The 20,341-nt window shown below is 44.9% G+C and overlaps 1 protein-coding gene across 6 annotated transcripts in view; it reads left to right on the top strand.

The window, feature by feature from the left end:
* LOC118374284 (rap1 GTPase-activating protein 2-like) overlaps positions 1-20,341 on the top strand; it is a 120,910-nt gene that overhangs the window by 47,120 nt on the left and 53,449 nt on the right. The window contains exon 1 of one of the 6 annotated variants that reach the window (XM_052524458.1): positions 16,949-17,285. The exons of 4 other annotated variants lie outside the window; for them this stretch is intronic. In XM_052524458.1, coding sequence (XP_052380418.1) covers positions 17,128-17,285 — 158 coding nt within the window. In that variant the 5' untranslated portion in view covers positions 16,949-17,127. Of the gene's footprint in view, positions 1-16,948; positions 17,286-20,341 lie in introns of those variants that run through there. One more of the 6 variants, XM_052524469.1, reaches the window with a different exon arrangement.

Raw genomic sequence — 20,341 nt, 5'->3', positions numbered from 1 at the left:
CCTTAGTGTTGTTACTGCTGTTCTTGCTCTGCTGTAGCGGTGGATGTTTAGATTTGTTGACACACAGCTATGGATGGAATACTAGTAGATTACTTTCGTACACTGTTGTATAGAGCTTTTCAGTAGGGTTTCAGAAGCGAGGCAGGCTAATGGCAGTGGTGTGTGAAATCAAATAGTCGTGTTGACTGTGTGGGTCCCCCTCTGTACCTTTGTCTCACTCTCTCTCTCTCTCTCTGTTCCTCTCTCTCTGTTCCTCTCTTTCTCTCTGTCCCTCTCCCCCTTGCTCTCTTCCTCCCTCCCTCTGTTTTCTCTCTCCTCCTTCTCTCCTCCCATCCTAGTGTCTGGCTCCCAGAACCAGGGTGAGCGAATGGTTAACCCCCGCTGTCAGCTCTGGCTCGGTCATATCCCTCTCAGCAAATAGAATGAGAACCAGGAAATTGTTTTATGACACAAATGTAATAAATGACATTTTGGCCCAGAGGAGGAAGAAAGAAAAGGGGAGACGGACTGACTGGGGCTCACTGTCGCGGAGCAAAACAGGTCTTTAAGCTATTCAATTCAGACATAGAGGAAAGGAAGAAGGCGTGTGTGTGTGTGTGTGTGTGTGTGTGTGTGTGTGTGTGTGTGTGTGTGTGTGTGTGTGTGTGTGTGTGTGTGTGTGTGTGTGTGTGTGTGTGTGTGTGTGTGTGTGTGTGTGTGTGTGTGTGTGTGTGTGTGTGTGTGTGTGTGTGTGCGTGTATCGCAGGAGGCTGCTGACAGGACGGCTCATAATAACGGCCAGAATGGATGAAATAGAATGGCGTCAATCACATGGAAACCACATGTTTGTTGTGTTTGATACCATTCCAATCACTCCGCTCCAGCATTTATATCACTAGCTCATCCTCCCCAATGAACGTGACAGCAGCCTCCTGCATTTTGTATTTGTCCACCTACGTGTGTGTGTGTGTGTGTGTGTGTGTGTGTGTGTGTGTGTGTGTGTGTGTGTGTGTGTGTGTGTGTGTGTGTGTGTGTGTGTGTGTGTGTGTGGAGGTGGAAGCTGACTCCTCTTCCCTGTAGAGGAGTGAGAGCATCAATTACGTTAGAAAGCCTCAGAGCTAGACAGCAGCAAGGGAATCACTGGGGGATGAGCTAAATGCGTTCTGATTAGCTGACCCGGCAATCACTGCGCCTCATAGAAATGGTGTTTGTTATTCCTCATAGATTCGTATTATAGTCACCCTTTCCTCCTCTGTAGCTCAGTTGGTAGAGAATGGCGCTGACAACGGCAGGATGGTGGGTTTGATTCCCCATGACCACAGATACCTCAAATGGATGCTTGACCTTAAGTCGCTTTGGATGAAAGCGTCTGCTTAGTGGCAAATACAATGTTTTATTGTCCTTTTGTCCTCTTCTTCATTTTACAGTTGTCAGAGACCTGTTGTCAGTTTCATCTCACTTTGCGTCTCTCCCTCCATTTTCACATTTGGGCCCCTGGGAGCGACAGCGGCTCCAGGCGACTGTGTGATCTCACCTGAAAACAGGTTACCATTCGCAAGGCCGAGGGGTCAGACGGATGACCAGGATGCGCACTCAGAGCATGCGCTGAACAGCTGGCGGGTGGCTTCACTGACATTTTCAACCAGTCTGTTATATCTCCATGTTTCAAGCAGACCACCATAGTCAATGTGCTTAAGGTGTCAGAGGAAGGCCTTGATCAAAGACTCCAGCCACCCAAGTCACAGATTGTTCTCCCTGCCACCGCACGGCAAGTAGCACCGATGCACCAAGTCTGGAACCAACACGACCCTGAACAGATTCTACCCCCAAGCCATAAGACTGCTGAATATTGTAGTTAATCAAACAGCTACCCGGACTATCTGCATTGACCCTCTTTGCACTAACCGTTTTGACTCATACCATACGCTGCTGCTACTGTCTCGTCACTTTATCCCTATCGATATGTACATATCTACCTCAATTACCTCTTACCCCTGTGCATCGACTCGGTACTGGTACCCGGTGTATACAGCCAAGTTACTCAATATTTAATCATTCCAATTTATTATTTTTTCTATATTTTTCTCTCTGCACCGTTGGGAAAGGCCCGTAGTAACTAAGCATTTCACCCGTTGTTCAGGAAGCATGTGAAAAATATAATTTCATTTGATTCGATTTTGTTTGCTTGTGTAGATTAATCAACTGGTGCCTTGGAAGGTTGTATAAAGGGGATTGGAGAACCTTTGCCTCATATTCCTGTGCAGAAATTGAGAGGTCACAGATCCATGCGTTGGTACTGATGACACAGAGGATGCTCTCTAATGACGACCCGTTTCCCCATAGAGGAGTCTGGTCCAAAGTGCTCCACTACTATGTCTGGGAATAGGGCATCATTTGAGATTTTGTCCAAAGGGGTTGTCTCCAGGGGTTTCCGTCACATTACCTGGCTACAGAGGGCACCGATTGACCCATGATGGATGGGGTGTCAGACAGGCAATGCAGTTAGCACCCAGCAGCAGAGCAGGGGTCCTAATGGTCGTCTGGGCTGAGGTGAGGCTATTCGGTGAGGCACTGTGAGAGTGATGAAGTGGTGCCAGCCAGCAAACGGCCCTTTGCGATTCAGAGCAGAACTGAGAGAGAGATGTGGGAGAGAGGGGAAAGTGAGAACAGAGAGGGAGAGAGAAAGAGAGCATGAGAGAGAACAGAGATTGCTCTTACATCCCTTGGCTTGGGCCCAGGAGGAAGTTGTGTGTGTGTGTGTGTGTGTGTGTGTGTGTGTGTGTGTGTGTGTGTGTGTGTGTGTGTGTGTGTGTGTGTGTGTGTGTGTGTGTGTGTGTGTGTGTGTGTGTGTGTGTGTGGCCTCTAACCCGGGCATTGTAGCTCCAGAAGGACCCTGATGGAGCCCCCTGGCTTAGCAGGGCCAGTGTTACTCACAGCAGCCAGCTGTTCAGAGCCTCAGGTGAAACTGGGGCAAGAACACAGTCCTCCCATCTAGTAAATCACCTTCAAAAAATTACAACATTCTGAGTTTGTGGCACTCATAGACACTGAAAAGGCATTGGGTGATGGGGAAACAAGTCACCTTATGTCGAAGTCACCTCATCCTTCCCTGGGACTGAAACGGACTCTTGTTCCCCCAATGGAAAGTTCCGGAGCTACTACATCTAGGACTTATTTGTCAAGCCTAAACTTTCTCCTCTCCTCCCTCTCACCTCCCTTGCCATCTGTCGCTTCTTGACAAACACATGGTGTCTTGTTTGGCGGACTCAGCAGCCCCTGGCTCTCTCAGCCCCTGGCTCCCTCTCTGTGAGGAATGATGGCGGGATGGAGGGGGAGGGAGAAATAAACAGAAAAAGATGCCGAGTGAGAGATGGAAAGGTAGAGGCAGAGCGAGAGAAAGAAAGCGAGATGGGGAGGGATGGATGGAAAGGTAGAGGCAGAGAGAAAGAGAGATGGGAAAAGAGATGGAGAGAGTCACATGGATCAAGAGAGAGGGGGGGGGGAGGAGGAGAGAGGGCTGAAGTCATGGTACTGACACATGGTCACAGGGCAGGTCTACAGTATGTTCAGAGCGCCAAGTCATTACCACAGTGTGTCCCACTCACTAAAGCGGAATTAATGAACAGCTCAGCTTGAGGGCAAAATCTCTAGGAATTGTAGAGGCTCTATATGTCTTGAGTCACTGTATTTTATAATGTGTGTTTCAATTGATGTTCCATTTGACACAACGATATGCCCTTATGCCCTTACATAGTAGAATTGATGTTAATACAGTCATTTGCATGTAGTATTGTTGATATGATTTCAAGCAATAACGCCCAAGGAGGTGTGGTAAATGGCCAATATACCACGACTAAGGGCATATATCACAAACCCCTGAGGTGCCTTGTTGCTATTATAAACTGGTTACCAATGTAATTAAAACAATAAATTGTCTTTTTTTTTATCATACCCATGGTACACGGTCTGATATACCATGGCTTTCAGCCAATCAGCATTTTTTATTTATTTCACCTTTATTTAACCAGGTAGGCTAGTTGAGAACAAGTTCTCATTTACAACTGCGAACTGGCCAGGATAAAGCATAGCAGTGTGAACAGACAACACAGAGTTACACATGGAGTAAACATTTAACAAGTCAATAACACAGTAGAAAAAAGAAAAAAAAAGAGAGTCTATATACATTGTGTGCAAAAGGCATGAGGAGGTAGAATAATTACAATATTGCAGATTAACACTGGAGTGATGAATGATCAGATGGTCATGTACAGGTAGAGATACTGGTGTGCAAAAGAGCAGAAAAGTAAATAAATATAAACAGTATGGGGATGAGGTAGGTAAATTGGGTGGGCTATTTACCGATAGACTATGTACAGCTGCAGTGATCGGTTAGCTGCTCAGATAGCAGATGTTTGAAGTTGGTGAGGGAGATAAAAGCATTCGGGGCATTCAGCATTCAGCATTCGAACCACCCAGTTTATAATGTTTCTTATAATATTGCATGCACCCCGTTGCATTCCCTTTCACGTTAGTGAAACTTAGTGTTTACATTGTGAGATACTGTATGACAGTGGGCCACACAGCCTAGGTCTATTACTACAGTGCATTCGGAAAGTATTCAAACCTCTTGACTTTTTCCACATTTTGTTACGTTACAGCCTTATTCTAAAACTTATTAAATACATTTTTTCCCTCATCAATCTACACACAATACCCCATAATGACAAAGCAAAAAACAGAAATACCTTATTTACATAAGTTTTCAGACCGTTATTATGAGACTTTGGGTCGGCAGGTAGCCTAGTGGTTAGAGCGTTGGGCAAGTAACCGAAAGGTTGCTGGATCGAATCCCCGAGCTGACAAGGAAAAAATCTGTCGTTCTGCCTCTGAACAAGGCAGTTAACCCACTGTTCCCTGGTAGGCCGTCATTGTCAATAAGAATGTGTTCTTAACTGACTTGCCTAGTTAAATGAAGGATAAATTAAAAAATAAAACAAATTGAGCTCAAGTGTATCTTGTTGTCATTGGTCATCCTTGAGATGTTTCTACAACTTGATTGGAGTCCACCTGTGATAAATTGGACATGATTTGAAAAGGCACACACCTGTCTATATAAGGTCCCACATTTGCCAGTGCATGTCAGAGCAAAAACTCTGATGGGAGAACCTTCCAAAAGGACAACCATCTCTGCAGCACTCCACCAATTAGGCCTTTATAGTAGAGAGGTCAGACGGAAACCACTCCTCAGTAAAAGGCACATGGCAGTCCGCTTGGAGTTTGCCAAAAGGCACCTAAAGTACTCTCAGACTATGAGAAACAAGATTTTGATGAAACCAAGATTGGCCTGAAACCAAGATTTGGCCTGAATGCCCAGCGTCACCTCTGGAGGAAACCTGGCACCATCCCTACGTTGAAGCATGGTGGTGGCAGCATCATGATGTGTTTTTCAGCAGCAGGGACTGGGAGACTAGTCGGGATCGAGGGAAAGATGAAAGCAGCAAAGTACAGAGAGATCCTTGATAAAAACCTGCTCCAGAGCGCTCAGGACCTCAGACTGGTGGCAAAGGTTCACCTTCCAACAGGACAACACAAGAGTGGCTTCAGGACAAGTCTGTGAATGTCCTTGAGTGGCCCAGCCAGAGCCCAGACTTGATCCCAATCGAACACCTCTGGAGAGACCTGATAATAGCTGTGATGCTCCCCATCCAACCTGACAGAGCTTGAGAGGATCTACATACCCAAGAAGACCCAAGGCTGTAATCACTGCCAAAGGTACTTCAACAAAGTACTGAGGAACAGGTCTGAATACTTACGTAAATGTAATATTTCCTTTTTTTATTTGTAATACATTTGCAAAAATGTCTAAAAACCAGTTGTTGATTGTCATTATGGGGTATTGTCTGAATACTCTCTGAATGCACTGCATATCCTACATGAAGCACGGTGTACTTTACACACACACACACACATACACATACACACACACACATACACATACACACGTGTGATGATGATGAAAAGCTTGCACACCTATCCACAAGTGTGTTAGCCCGAGGGAGGGTTTAAGTTCTGTCGTTGTCCACTTGCCTCTTGAAAAGAGGCTACTTCATCAGACAGGCTGTCAAGAAAAAATGGTAGAGAAAACCTTTGAAATAAGAGAGGAGCATTTTACAACAAAGCCGAGGCAGTTCCCGAAACAGACACACTGTATGTAATGTCTATGATGTTCTTTCATCCTCTTGCATGTCAATGATATGTTATGTCATAAATGAATGTGTTTCTGTGTATACAGTCTGTATCGAGCCTGTATCTCTGGATTCTAAGTGCTCGTTAGTCACCGTGGCTCATGGCTCGCTCTCTACCTCCCATATTTGGTCATTTTTCAGGAACACAAATGCTAGCATTGATGTTTGGCTCAATAACATCGTGGCTGGAATGCAAGTTTGACCAATCAGATTACATGGTCGTAACTACACTGTAACCTTTTCATAATACAGTGTATTGACTTGGGATATAGTGATGATGTATTGATTATTTAACACATCTCAATGAGCTAGTTCGCCACATCTCAATAAGCCGGCTCGCCACATCTCAGTGAGCTCGCTAGCCACATCTTAATGAGAAGCTCGCTGCATCTCAATAAGCTGGCTCGCCACATCTCAATGAGCTAGCTGCATCTCAATAAGCTGGCTCGCCACATCTCAGTGAGCTAGCTAGCTGCATCTCAATAAGCTGGCTCGCCACATCTCAGTGAGCTAGCTAGCTGCATCTCAATAAGCTGGCTCGCCACATCTCAATGAGCTAGCTAGCTGCATCTCAATAAGCTGGCTCGCCACATCTCAGTGAGCTAGCTAGCTGCATCTCAATAAGCTGGCTCGCCACATCTCAGTGAGCTAGCTAGCCACATCTCAATAAGCTAGCTCGCCACATCTCAATGAGCTAGCTCGCCACATCTCAATGAGCTAGCTCGCCACATCTCAATGAACTAGATAGCCACATCTCAGTGAGCTAGTTGGCCACATCTCGATGAGCTAGTTGGCCACATCTCAATGAGCTAGTTGGCCACATCTCAATGAGCTAGTTGGCCACATCTCAATGAGCTAGTTGGCCACATCTCAATGAGCTAGTTGGCCACATCTCAATGAGCTAGTTGGCCACATCTCAATGAGCTAGTTCACCACATCTCAATGAGCTAGTTCACCACATCTCAATGAGCTAGTTCACCACATCTCAATGAGCTAGTTCACCACATCTCAATGAGCTAGTTCACCACATCTCAATGAGCTAGTTCACCACATCTCAATGAGCTAGTTCACCACATCTCAATGAGCTAGTTCACCACATCTCAATGAGCTAGTTCACCACATCTCAATGAGCTAGTTCACCACATCTCAATGAGCTAGTTCACCACATCTCAATGAGTTAGTTCACCACATCTCAATGAGCTAGTTCACCACATCTCAATGAGCTAGTTCACCACATCTCAATGAGCTAGTTCACCACATCTCAATGAGCTAGTTCACCACATCTCAATGAGCTAGTTCACCACATCTCAATGAGTTAGTTCACCACATCTCAATGAGCTAGTTCACCACATCTCAATGAGCTAGTTCACCACATCTCAATGAGCTAGTTCACCACATCTCAATGAGCTAGTTCACCACATCTCAATGAGCTAGTTCACCACATCTCAATGAGCTAGTTCACCACATCTCAATGAGCTAGTTCACCACATCTCAATGAGCTAGTTCACCACATCTCAATGAGCTAGTTCACCACATCTCGATGAGCTAGTTGGCCACATCTCAACGAGCTAGTTCACCACATCTCAATGAGCTAGTTCACCACATCTCAATGAGCTAGGCCGCTATTTTGGGCCTGTTAGTTTAGTTTGGCACCGACCTTTGGTCATGAAATCCTACAGTCCCGTGGCCGCAGTCACCTTGTTCGAGAGGGTGTGTGTGTGTGTGTGTGTGTGTGTGTGTGTGTGTGTGTGTGTGAGTGAGAGAGTCATCTTTTATCATTTGGTTTGCTCCCGTTCTTGAGAGGCTGTGGCTGTCTCGTGAGGAGTTGTCACACTAGAAGTGTGAGATGAAGAGAGAGAGGGGAGCGAGGGAGCAGCGGGTGGAAGAGGGGCGAGGAGAGAGGGAAAGTGCTGAGTTAAGTGTGTAAGCAAAGCACTCGTTTGTAGTCCACAGAGATGGGTGCTCCTCTGCACCAGCTGTGAAGGTCATCTCTCCCCCATGACAAAATCTTGGTGTGGAATCCGTGGTGTGTGTACGTGTGTGTGTTTCTACGCTGGGTGGCGTGGACAATGAGATGGCGTAGTGATAGTGGCATCTCTTTGTTTTATGAGACACAGCATGTCACTGTTAGTTCACACTTGTTGTTTACGAAACATCTGACGAACACAATTTGATTTGCCTTTGTGACGTAGCGTAGTGAGGTGGTAAATCAAATCAAATCAAATTTTATTTGTCACATACACATGGTTAGCAGATGTTAATGCGAGTGTAGCGAAATGCTTGTGCATCTAGTTCCGACAATGCAGTGGTAACCAACAAGTAATCTAACTAACAATTCCAAAACTACTGTCTTATACACAGTGTAAGGGGATAAGGAATATGTACATAAGGATATATGAATGAGTGATGGTACAGAGCAGCATACAGTAGATGGTATCGAGTACAGTATATACATATGAGATGAGTATGTAGACAAAGTAAACAAAGTGGCATAGTTAAAGTGGCTAGTGATACATGTATTACATAAGGATGCAGTCGATGATGTAGAGTACAGTATATACGTATGCATATGAGATGAATAATGTAGGGTAAGTAACATTATATAAGGTAGCATTGTTTAAAGTGGCTAGTGATATATTTACATCATTTCCCATCAATTCCCATTATTAAAGTGGCTGGAGTTGGGTTAGTGTCAATGACAGTGTGTTGGCAGCAGCCACTCAATGTTAGTGGTGGCTGTTTAACAGTCTGATGGCCTTGAGATAGAAGCTGTTTTTCAGTCTCTCGGTCCCAGCTTTGATGCACCTGTACTGACCTCGCCTTCTGGATGATAGCGGCGTGAACAGGCAGTGGTTCGGGTGGTTGATGTCCTTGATGATCTTTATGGCCTTCCTGTAACATCGGGTGGTGTAGGTGTCCAGGAGGGCAGGTAGTTTGCCCCCGGTGATGCGTTGTGCAGACCTCACTACCCTCTGGAGAGCCTTACGGTTGAGGGCGGAGCAGTTGCCGTACCAGGCGGTGATACAGCCCGCCAGGATGCTCTCGATTGTGCATCTGTAGAAGTTTGTGAGTGCTTTTGGTGACAAGCCGAATTTCTTCAGCCTCCTGAGGTTGAAGAGGCGCTGCTGCGCCTTCTTCACGACGCTGTCAGTGTGAGTGGACCAATTCAGTTTGTCTGTGATGTGTATGCCGAGGAACTTAAAACTTGCTACCCTCTCCACTACTGTTCCATCGATGTGGATAGGGGGGTGTTCCCTCTGCTGTTTCCTGAAGTCCACAATCATCTCCTTAGTTTTGTTGACGTTGAGTGTGAGGTTATTTTCCTGACACCACACTCCGAGGGCCCTCACCTCCTCCCTGTAGGCCGTCTCGTCGTTGTTGGTAATCAAGCCTACCACTGTTGTGTCATCCGCAAACTTGGTAGGATGGCTGGCTGGCATTGCAGTCTCACCCTGCTGTTTGTGTGACACTGTGACGTGGCATAGTGAGGTGGTAGGATGGCTGGCTGGCATTGCAGTCTCACCCTGCTGTTTGTGTGACACTGTGACGTGGCATAGTGAGGTGGTAGGATGGCTGGCTGGCATTGCAGTCTCACCCTGCTGTTTGTGTGACACTGTGACGTGGCATAGTGAGGTGGTAGGATGGCTGGCTGGCATTGCAGTCTCACCATGCTGTTTGTGTGACACTGTGACGTGGCATAGTGAGGTGGTAGGATGGCTGGCTGGCATTGCAGTCTCACCCTGCTGTTTGTGTGACACTGTGACGTGGCATAGTGAGGTGGTAGGATGGCTGGCTGGCATTGCAGTCTCACCATGCTGTTTGTGTGACACTGTGACGTGGCATAGTGAGGTGGTAGGATGGCTGGCTGGCATTGCAGTCTCACCCTGCTGTTTGTGTGTGACGACAGCAAAGCGTGCCAGGGTGGCAGATTGATATATTTTCATTTATTACACACTGGGGGAGCTGTGTGTGTGTGTGTGTGTGTGTGTGTGTGTGTGTGTGTGTGTGTGTGTGTGTGTGTGTGTGTGTGTGTGTGTGTGTGTGTGTGCACTCTTGGGATGAGTGCTTAGTATGTGTGTGCATGCGTATGTCAGTCTCTATGTGTGTGTACCAAACAGGAACGGTGGCTGTCACAGTCGCTTCTGGTTGTGTGTCAGTCTGGGATACAGGCGTCCCACTTCCCACCTGCTGACGTACCAGCACAACAAACCCCTGAGTGATCCACCGCGATGGAGGAGGCGCATGAAATGGTCCACCACACAGGAGAGCACCGTTGGTGGGGGAGACAAGGAGGGGACTCAGGGTGGGACTGGGAGGAGGAGGCATCATGTGAGGAGGGAATGGGAGGGCTGAGGTCTGTGAAGTCTGTGTATTTATGTGTTTACAGAAGCCCCTGTGGAACCTGGCTCTCCAGTCGGGTGGGAGGAGTGGGAGCTTGTTTGTCTCTCTCTCTGTCGCCCCAGAGCCTCACTGACACACACATCTGCACGCGGACACACGCCTGCGCGTGCACACACACACACACACACACACACACACACACACACACACACACACACACACACACACACACACACACACACACACACACACACACACACACACACACACACACACACACACACACACACGGGAGGCTTGGAGAATCCTCAGCTGGGATACAGATCCCTGACAAGCTCTACAGACAGATGAGTCTCAAACATGTAATAAAGCATATGAAAGTCAATAAACATGGGTAGTTGATTGGGTAAAACAGTGACTTCACCTTGACATGACTCATATACTGTTATGACTGTTATGTGCTACTCACACATCTCAACAATCTTCTCGTAATCACTAAAAAGTGGTCATTAACTTAATTGTGCAGCAACAACAAAACAACATGATTTCCCTCATCTCCTCCTGTCTCCTAAGTCTCACTGGGGTTGCCAAGGGGACAGGTGTCGGTAGGCAAATTAGGGCTTGGCGCAGCGTTACCATGACATAGACAGAACACTGGAGATGCTATGCAGATGGATCTAGTACCTCTACCTTTATTGCTGTGACATTTGTTGTCTTTGTTGTTTATTTTGGGTTCAGACTTTAAGGGTTGAAAGCCCCCTCACTGCTGCATTGAGGCTTAACCAGGGTGAATACTTGATGAGGCCTTGATTTCCAAGCGAGACTGAAGGGGCAGGGCAAATATCAGAGCTATTATAATCAATCAATTATTAATTCATCATATGAATGAGCCATTTTGCGTGGAGGTGGTCCTGGGAATCGAACCCATTACCATGTCATTGCAAACTCTGTGCTCTAACAACTGAGCTACAGAGGATCGCTTGTATTTAAACATATATATATATATATAATTGTAGGGATCCAAAAGTTGTTGTTTTCATCAACAATACAGGATATCACCACTTGTTTTAAGAGCTATTCCACCTATAGTAACAAACATCCATTCTCACTAACAGAACACATACCAACTGCATGCCAAGCTCATAGACAGGCATTATCATACCATAACCTCCCACACACTATTATCCATTTACTGTATGACGTCTGTTGGCTCTCATGCTGTGTTGTCCACGTACAGTTGAAGTCGGAAGCTGACATACACCTTAGCCAAATCCATGTAAACTCAGTTTTTCACAATTCCTGACATTTAATCCAAGTCAAAATTCCCTGTTTTAGGTCAGTTAGGATCACCACTTTATTTTAAGAATGTGAAATGTCAGAATAATAGTAGAGAGAATTATTTATTTCAGCTTTTATTTATTTCATCACATTCCCAGTGGGTCAGAAGTTTACATACACTCAATTAGTATTTGGTAGCATTGCCTTTAAATTGTTTAACTTGGGTCAAATGTTTCGGGGAGCCTTCCACAAGCTTCCCACAATAAGTTGGGTGAATTTTGGCCCATTCCTCCTGACAGAGCTGGTGTAACTGAGTCAGGTTTGTAGGCCTCCTTTCTCGCACACACTTTTTTAGTGCTGCCCACACATTTTCTATAGGATTGAGGTCAGGGCTTTGTGATGGCCACTCCAATACCTTGACTTTGTTGTCCTTGGGCCATTTTGCCACAACTTTGAAAGTATCCTTGCGGTCATTGTCCATTTGGAAGACCCATTTGCGACCAAGCTTTAATTTCCTGACTGATGTCTTGAGATGTTGCTTCAATATATCCACATAATTTTCCTGTCTCATGATGCCATCTATTTTTGAAGTGCACCAGTCCCTCATGCAGCAAAGCACCCCCAAAACATGATGCTGCCACCCCCCGTGCTTCACGGTTGGGATGGTGTTCTTCGGCTTGCAAGCCTCCCCCTTTTTCCTCCAAACATAACGATGGTCATTATGGCGCAGTAATATTTTTGTTTCATCGGACCAGAGGACATTTCTCCAAAAAGTATGATCGTTGTCCCCATGTGCAGCAAACCATAGTCTGGCTTTTTTATGGCGGTTTTTGAGCAGTAGCTTCTTCCTTACTGAGCGACATTTTAAGGTTATGCTGATATAGGACTTGTTTTACTGTGGATATAGATGCTTTTGTACCGGTATCCTCCAGCATCTTCACAAGGTCCTTTGCTGTTGTTCTGGGATTGATTTGCACTTGCATACTATTGTTTGTACAGATGAATGGGAAATTGCTCCCAAGGATGAACCAGACTTGTGGAGGTCTACAATTATTTTTCTGAGATCTTGGCTGATTTCTTTTGATTTTCCCATGATGTCAAGCAAAGAGGCACTGAGTTTGAAGATAGGCCATGAAATACATCCACAGGTACACCTCCAATTGACTCAAATTATGTCAATTAGCCGATAAGAACCTTCTAAAGCCATGACGGAATTTTCCAAGCTGTTTCAAGGCACAGTCAACTTAGTGTATGTACACTTCTGACCCACTGGAATTGTGATACAGTGAATTATAAGTGAAATAATCCGTCTGTAAACAATTGTTGTATAAATGACTTGTGTCAAGCACAAAGTAGATGTCCTAACCCTCTTGCCAAAACTATAGTTTGTTAACAAGACATTTGTGGGGTGGTTGAAAAACGAGTTTTAATGACTCCAACCTAAATGTATGTAAACTTCCGACTTCAACTGTACATGTGTCTATGGACCCTCCACTGTTGAGCCTGTGAAGACACTTGCGGCTTCACAGACAGTCAGACAGACACAGAAAGCCTTTGTCCATCCAGGAGGGTTTATGGGAGTGCAGTGCGAGAGTGGACACTGTGCTGTACTCTACTGTACTGTACAGACAGCAGACAATAGGAGGGGAGGGAGAGTTGGTGAGAAACATGCAAGTCATTGCGCTGTCAAACAGTGAGCAGATGAAAGGGAAACCGGTGGCCAAAGGAGGAGAGGGAAGGACAGACAGATATGGAGGGAGATAGAACAGAAAATAATGTCTCGCTGGCTGCAGTGGGTTCTGGGTAAGAGTGATGGTGACTCGTGTTTGCCAAGATTTGGGGGCGGAGCTAGAGCATCAGCTGGTCTCAGACAGAGATGGAGGGAAGAGAGATGGAGGGAGGGAGAAAGGAAGAGAAATGGAGGGAGGGAGGGAGGGAGGGAGAGGAAGAGAGATGGATGGAGGGAGAGAGGAAGAGAGATGGAGGGACGGAGAGAAATTGGGGAGGGAAAAAGGGATGCATGGAAGAAAGAGTGAGGGAGGAAGAGAGATGGAGGGAGGGAGAGGAAGAGAGATGAAGAGAGATGGAGGAAGGGAAAGGAAGAGAGAGATGGAGGGAGGGAGAGAAATTGATGGATGGAAAGAGGGATTCATGGAAGAAAGAGAGAGAGATGGAGAGAGTGAAAGAGGTGGAGGGAGAGGGAAATTGAGGTAGATGAGGAAAGAGAAATGGAGAGAGAGAAATGGAGATAGACAGAGATCGAGGGAGAGATGGAGAGAGAGTTACTAGCGTTTGGTTTGTAATTTCTCTAAGCCTATCTTCTATTTGTTCTGTGCAGTTACGCTTCAATTCTAATGTTCTTGGCAACCGCAGAAGGCTTCTGATATGCTGTTTAAAATTGAGATTTCACAAAGTGAGAGTGTGTGAAAAAACACAGAGGTGAAATCGAACAAGGTCACAGAGGAGATTAGATAGGAAACAAGGATGACAAAATGACAAGCCATTAGGCATACGTTATATACAATTTGGCAAATAGCACATATAGCAGTAGTCTCAAATAGCACATAGCAGTAATCTCAAATAGCAGTAGTCTCAAATAGCACATAGCAGTAATCTCAAAAAGCACAGCAGTAACCTCAAATAGCAGTAATCTCAAATAGCACATAGCAGTAGTCTCAAATAGTACATAGCAGTAGTCTCAAATAGCAGTAGTCTCAAATAGCACATAGCAGTAATCTCAAATAGCAGTAGTCTCAAATAGCACATAGCAGTAATCTCAAAAAGCACAGCAGTAACCTCAAATAGCAGTAATCTCAAATAGCACATAGCAGTAGTCTCAAATAGTACATAGCAGTAGTCTCAAATAGCAGGAGTCTCAAATAGCACATAGCAGTAATCTCAAATAGCAGTAGTCTCAAATAGCACATAGCAGTAATCTCAAAAAGCACAGCAGTAACCTCAAATAGCAGTAATCTCAAATAGCACATAGCAGTAGTCTCAAATAGTACATAGCAGTAGTCTCAACTAGCAGTAGTCTCAAACAGCACATAGCAGTAATCTCAAATAGCAGTAGTCTCAAATAGCACATAGCAGTAATCTCAAATAGCAGTAGTCTCAAATAGCACATAGCAGTAATCTCAAAAAGCACAGCGGTAACCTCAAATAGCAGTAATCTCAAATAGCACATAGCAGTAGTCTCAAATAGTACATAGCAGTAGTCTCAAATAGTACATAGCAGTAATCTCGTAAAGCAGTAATCTCAAATAGAACATATCAGTTATTTCAAATAGCAGTCATTTCAGATAGCACATAGCAGTAATCGCACATGGCAGTAATCTCAAATAACACATAGCAGTAATCTTAAACAGGACATAGCAGTAATCTTAAACAGGACATAGCAGTAATCGCACATAGCAGTAATCTCAAATAACACATAGCAGTAATCTCACATAGCAGTAATATCAAATAGCAGTAATCTAAAATAGCACATAGCAGTAATCGCACATAGCAGTATTCTCAAATAGCACATAGCAGTAATCTCAAATAGCAGTAATCTCAAATAACACATAGCAGTAATCTCAAATAACACATAGCAGTAATCGCACATAGCAGTAATCTCAAATAACACATAGCAGTAATCTCAAATAACACATAGCAGTAATCGCACATAGCAGTAATCTCACATAGCAGTAATATCAAATAGCAGTAATCTAAAATAGCACATAGCAGTAATCGCACATAGCAGTATTCTCAAATAGCAGTAATCTCAAATAACACATAGCAGTAATCTCAAATAACACATAGCAGTAATCGCACATAGCAGTAATCTCAAATAACACATAGCAGTAATCTCAAATAACACATAGCAGTAATCGCACATAGCAGTAATCTCACATAGCAGTAATCTCAAATAGCAGTAATCTCAAATAGCACAGTAGTAACCTCAAATAGCAGTAATCTCAAATAGCACATAGCAGTAATCGCACATAGCAGTATTCTCAAATAGCACATAGCAGTAATCTTAAACAAGACATAGCAGTAATCGCATATAGCAGTAATCTCAAATAGCACATAGCAGTAATCGCACAAGGCAGTAATCTCAAATAACACATAGCAGTAATCGCACATAGCAGTAATCTCAAATAGCACATAGCAGTAATCTCAAATAGCACAGCAGTAATCGCACATAGCAGTAATCTCAAATAGCACATAGCAGTAATCTCAAATAGCACATAGCAGTAATCTCACATAGCAGTAATCTCAAATAGCACATAGCAGTAATCTCAAATAGCACAGCAGTAACCTCAAATAGCAGTAATCTCAAATAGCACATAGAAGTAATCTCAAATAGCAGTAGCTTCAAATAGAACATAGCAGTTATCTCAAATAGCAGTAGCCTCAAATAGCACATATCAGTAATCTCATTTAGCAGTAATCTCAAATAGAACATAGCAGTTATCTCAAATAGCACATAGCAGTAATCACACTTAGCAGTAATCTTAAACAAGACATAGCAGTAATCGCACATAGCAGTAATCTCAAATAGCACATAGCAGTAATCGCACATAGCAGTAATATCAAATAGCACATAGCAGTAATCGCACATAGCAGTAATCTCAAATGGGACATAGCAGTAATCTCAAATAGCAGTAATCTCAAATAGCACATAGCAGTAATCTCAAATAGCACGTAGCAGTAATCGCACATAGCAGTAATCTCAAATAGCAGTAGTCTCAAATAGCACATAGCAGTAATCTCAAATAGCACATAGCAGTAATCTCAAATAGCAGTAATCTCAAATAGCACATAGCAGTAATCTCAAATAGCACAGCAGTAACCTCAAATAGCAGTAATCTCAAATAGCACATAGCAGTAATCTCAAATAGCAGTAATCTCAAATAGGACATAGCAGTAATCTCAAATAGGACATAGCAGTAATCTCAAATAGCACATAGCAGTAATGTGCAAGCGAATTTAGTCAAGACTGTGAAAGCACACAGAGAGTGAGGGAGGAGGAGGAGAAAGGGGCAGAGCCTACACCAAGCCCTGCCTATCAGGCGGAGGTGGGAAGGGATAGAGAGCCGGGAAGGAGGGAGCGAGTGAGGGAGAGGGAGAGCGCATGAGAAAGAAAGAGGTAGACAGAGATGCAGAAATACAGTCAGTCTGCCTGTGCCGGTGACGTTGTGTGTGGCAGTGCTGCTGTACAGTGTGGTCCGTTAGGACCACTAACCCATCAGGGACAACAGCACAACACAGTCTGGATCCAGAACCACAACCAGACACCATGTCAGGCTCCACTCCTGAGCCCGCTCCTCCGAGGGTCCACTCTAAAAAGGCTGGGATCCGGGCTGCGGTGATTCTAATCGGACTCCTGCAAAAGTCGCGACGAGCGAAGGAGAGAGAGAGGGAGAAGGAGAGAGAGAGGGAGAAGGAGAGAGAGCGGTGGGTGAACTTTATCTGCTGTTTGGTCTCCTGGCTGGTCTGGTTGGCTGCCTGCCTGTCTCAGAGGTTCACACTCTGCACTGCGGTGTTAAGTCAAGCTTTCAGAGCAACTTTTATTGCCTGACTATAAGTGCTGTTTCTATACACAGGTCAATGCTTGTCTGTGCCTTGTGTTTGTCTGTGTCCTTGTCTTTTGTGTGGATGGTGTGTGTGTGTGTGTGTGTGTGTGTGTGTGTTGTTGTTGTTGACACCACTGGTGTCTGTTTGTGTATATCTGGGTCAGTAAAATGAAAGGAGAGAGAGAGCGAAGTTAAAGGTGAGGAGGTGTCATTTGAGCGCTTGCAAAAGCGAAAAGAGAGGAAGAGAGAGGAGAGAGAGAGAGCGCTATGAGTCCCTCTTCAACCTATTGTACCCTCTGCTATATAGCTCGAGCCACTCCACTCAGGATCCAACGTACTGTGTTGTTTAATGCTACAGTATATGTCTCTATGTAGGTATGGCTTCCATTTGCCCCCCTCTCTGTACTGTCTCGAGAACACAATGGAACGGTTGCTGAAGACTCAAACTGGTCTGGAGAGTTTAAAAGGAAGGGATTGGCTGTCCTCAATGTCAACAGACCAGCAGACAAAAGCAGTTGAGTGTTAGTGACTCAAAGGGAGAGGTCTCAGTGATGTCAGTTTAATGGGAACGTGTGTGTGTGTGTGTGTGTGTGTGTGTGTGTGTGTGTGTGTGTGTGTGTGTGTGTGTGTGTGTGTGTGTGTGTGTGTGTGTGTGTGTGTGTGTGTGTGTGTGTGTGTGTGTGTGTGCGTGTGCGTGTGTGCGTGCGCCTATATATTACAGGTGACTTATTGTATGTTGTTAACAGTGGGACTGCCAATGATGCAAATGTCAGGTGACAACAGTAAATAGTAATGCATAGAGAGAGAGACTGTACAGGTACAGGTACGTTCTGTTGTTTATGCCCGTCGATCACGGCTTTCCTTTGGAAAGCAGAAATAGCATGGCTGTTTATTTTACAACACCAAGGCAACAGGGGACACGGTGCCCTGAGGTTCTTTATGTTAAAAACCAATGTTAAGGAACAACTTGTATGCACGCACACACACAACGAGTCTGTGCTGCTGTACAACAAGACATCACTAACACAAACGCACAGTCTCACAAACGCGTACTGTGCAGTTACGGCACGGCGGACGTCACTAATCATGTAAACACTTAACATTAACACACACTAGACCTAGATGGTAGTGATGGGGATTTATTGGTTCTGTGTGTTAGTTAGTTGGATGATGAGTTTGTGCATCTGGTCAGACGTACACACATAGTCTATGAGAAGTAACAGTGGTGGTGGGCCTTAGATTGTGTCCACAGGGTCTGTCCTCCTCATTGGACTAGCACAGCTGGGCTGGAGACTCTTTAAAATCACTTAATGATGAATTTACAATGTATGCTGTTCCCAGTTCATTTGAACAGTGTGGTGCTCCCAGGTTTTGTGTGTGTGTGTGTGTGTGTGTGTGTGTGTGTGTGTGTGTGTGTGTGTGTGTGTGTGTGTGTGTGTGTGTGTGTGTGTGTGTGTGTGTGTGTGTGTGTGTGTGTGTGTGTGTGTGTGTGTGTGTGTGTGTGTGTGTGTACACAGTGTACGAAACATTACGAACACCTGCTCTTTCCATGACATTGACTGACCAGGTGAAACCAGGTGAAAGCTATGATCCCTTATTGATGTCACTTGTTAAATCCACTTCAATCAGTGTAGATGAAGGGGAGGAGACAAGTTAAAGAAGGGTTTTTAAGTCTTGGGATTTTAAAGTCTTAGGATTTTTAAGTCAAAGGGTGAGTGTGTGTGTGTGTGTGTGTGTGTGTGTGTGTGTGTGTGTGTGTGTGTGTGTGTGTGTGTGTGTGTGTGTGTGTGTGTGTGTGTGTGTGTGTGTGTGTGTGTGTGTGTGTGTGTGTGTGTGTGTGTGTGTGTGTGTGTGTGTTTGTACTAGCTTACTGGCTTAGAATAGTAACCCAGTCAGTCCAGTGCGTTGTTGCGGTTGAGAAGGGTTGAGGGTTCTGGGTTCCTGTCTCCTAACCCTCCTTGTTCCTCCTGGTTGATTGGCAGCCCTCCTCCCGTCCCCTGTGAGGGGGGTTAATACCTGTCTAACTGGAGTTAAGCACATTCAAACCTTACTTACACCATGATTAGAATCACTGCTGCCTGATGATGATGCAGTCTGGCCATTACTAGTCCCACATGGACTGTGTCCCAGATGACACATTATTCACTATAGTGCACAACTTTTGACCAAGGCCAGAGGGCCATTTGGGGCACAGCCATGGATGAGAGTGTGAACAGGCTGCTACCCCCCCACCACCAGGGAATTGTAGGCAACCGTGCAGCTATTTGTTAATTCGTTCAAATTAAATGTAAACAATTCCGGAAGTCAAGTACTTTTAATTACAACCAGGGAATTGTTTGTTGTTGCTCCAGGCTGTTATGTTGAAATCCAAGAGCATAATGTGGAATCTTTTTTTTCTTTTTTTCTGTGATACATGGCATGACCTTTTCTGAGCATCTTACAATTTTTTTTTATTAGTTCCCTCTCTACAACCTCTTTTCATATTCTGACTCACCCTTTCCCTCCTCCCTTTGCTCATTCTTCCTCTCCCTCTCTCATTCTCTCATTCTTTCTCCCCTTCCCCCACTCTGCCAGTCTAGGAAAACAGTTGTGATTAGCAGCTGTTGGGGATCACAAGGAGACTGCACTGCTAGCCCTCCAGGCATGAACAAACACACACATGCTACTCACGCACACATGCTACGCACACACACACACACACACACACACACACACACACACACACACACACACACACACACACACACACACACACACACACACACACACACACACACACACACACACACACACACACACACACACACACGTTCTACTCATGCACGTACACAAACACACACATAGTCATGCTACCAATGCACACAGACACACATTCTACTCAAGCACGCATGCACACACACACTCACGCATGCATGCATACACCTATACACACACACA

The sequence above is a fragment of the Oncorhynchus keta genome, chromosome 1 (assembly GCF_023373465.1).
Source record: "Oncorhynchus keta strain PuntledgeMale-10-30-2019 chromosome 1, Oket_V2, whole genome shotgun sequence".
In the NCBI taxonomy this organism is placed as follows: Eukaryota; Metazoa; Chordata; class Actinopteri; order Salmoniformes; family Salmonidae; genus Oncorhynchus; species Oncorhynchus keta.
Note: the sequence above shows the minus strand (reverse complement) of the source record. Positions and strands in the feature narration are given on the sequence as shown.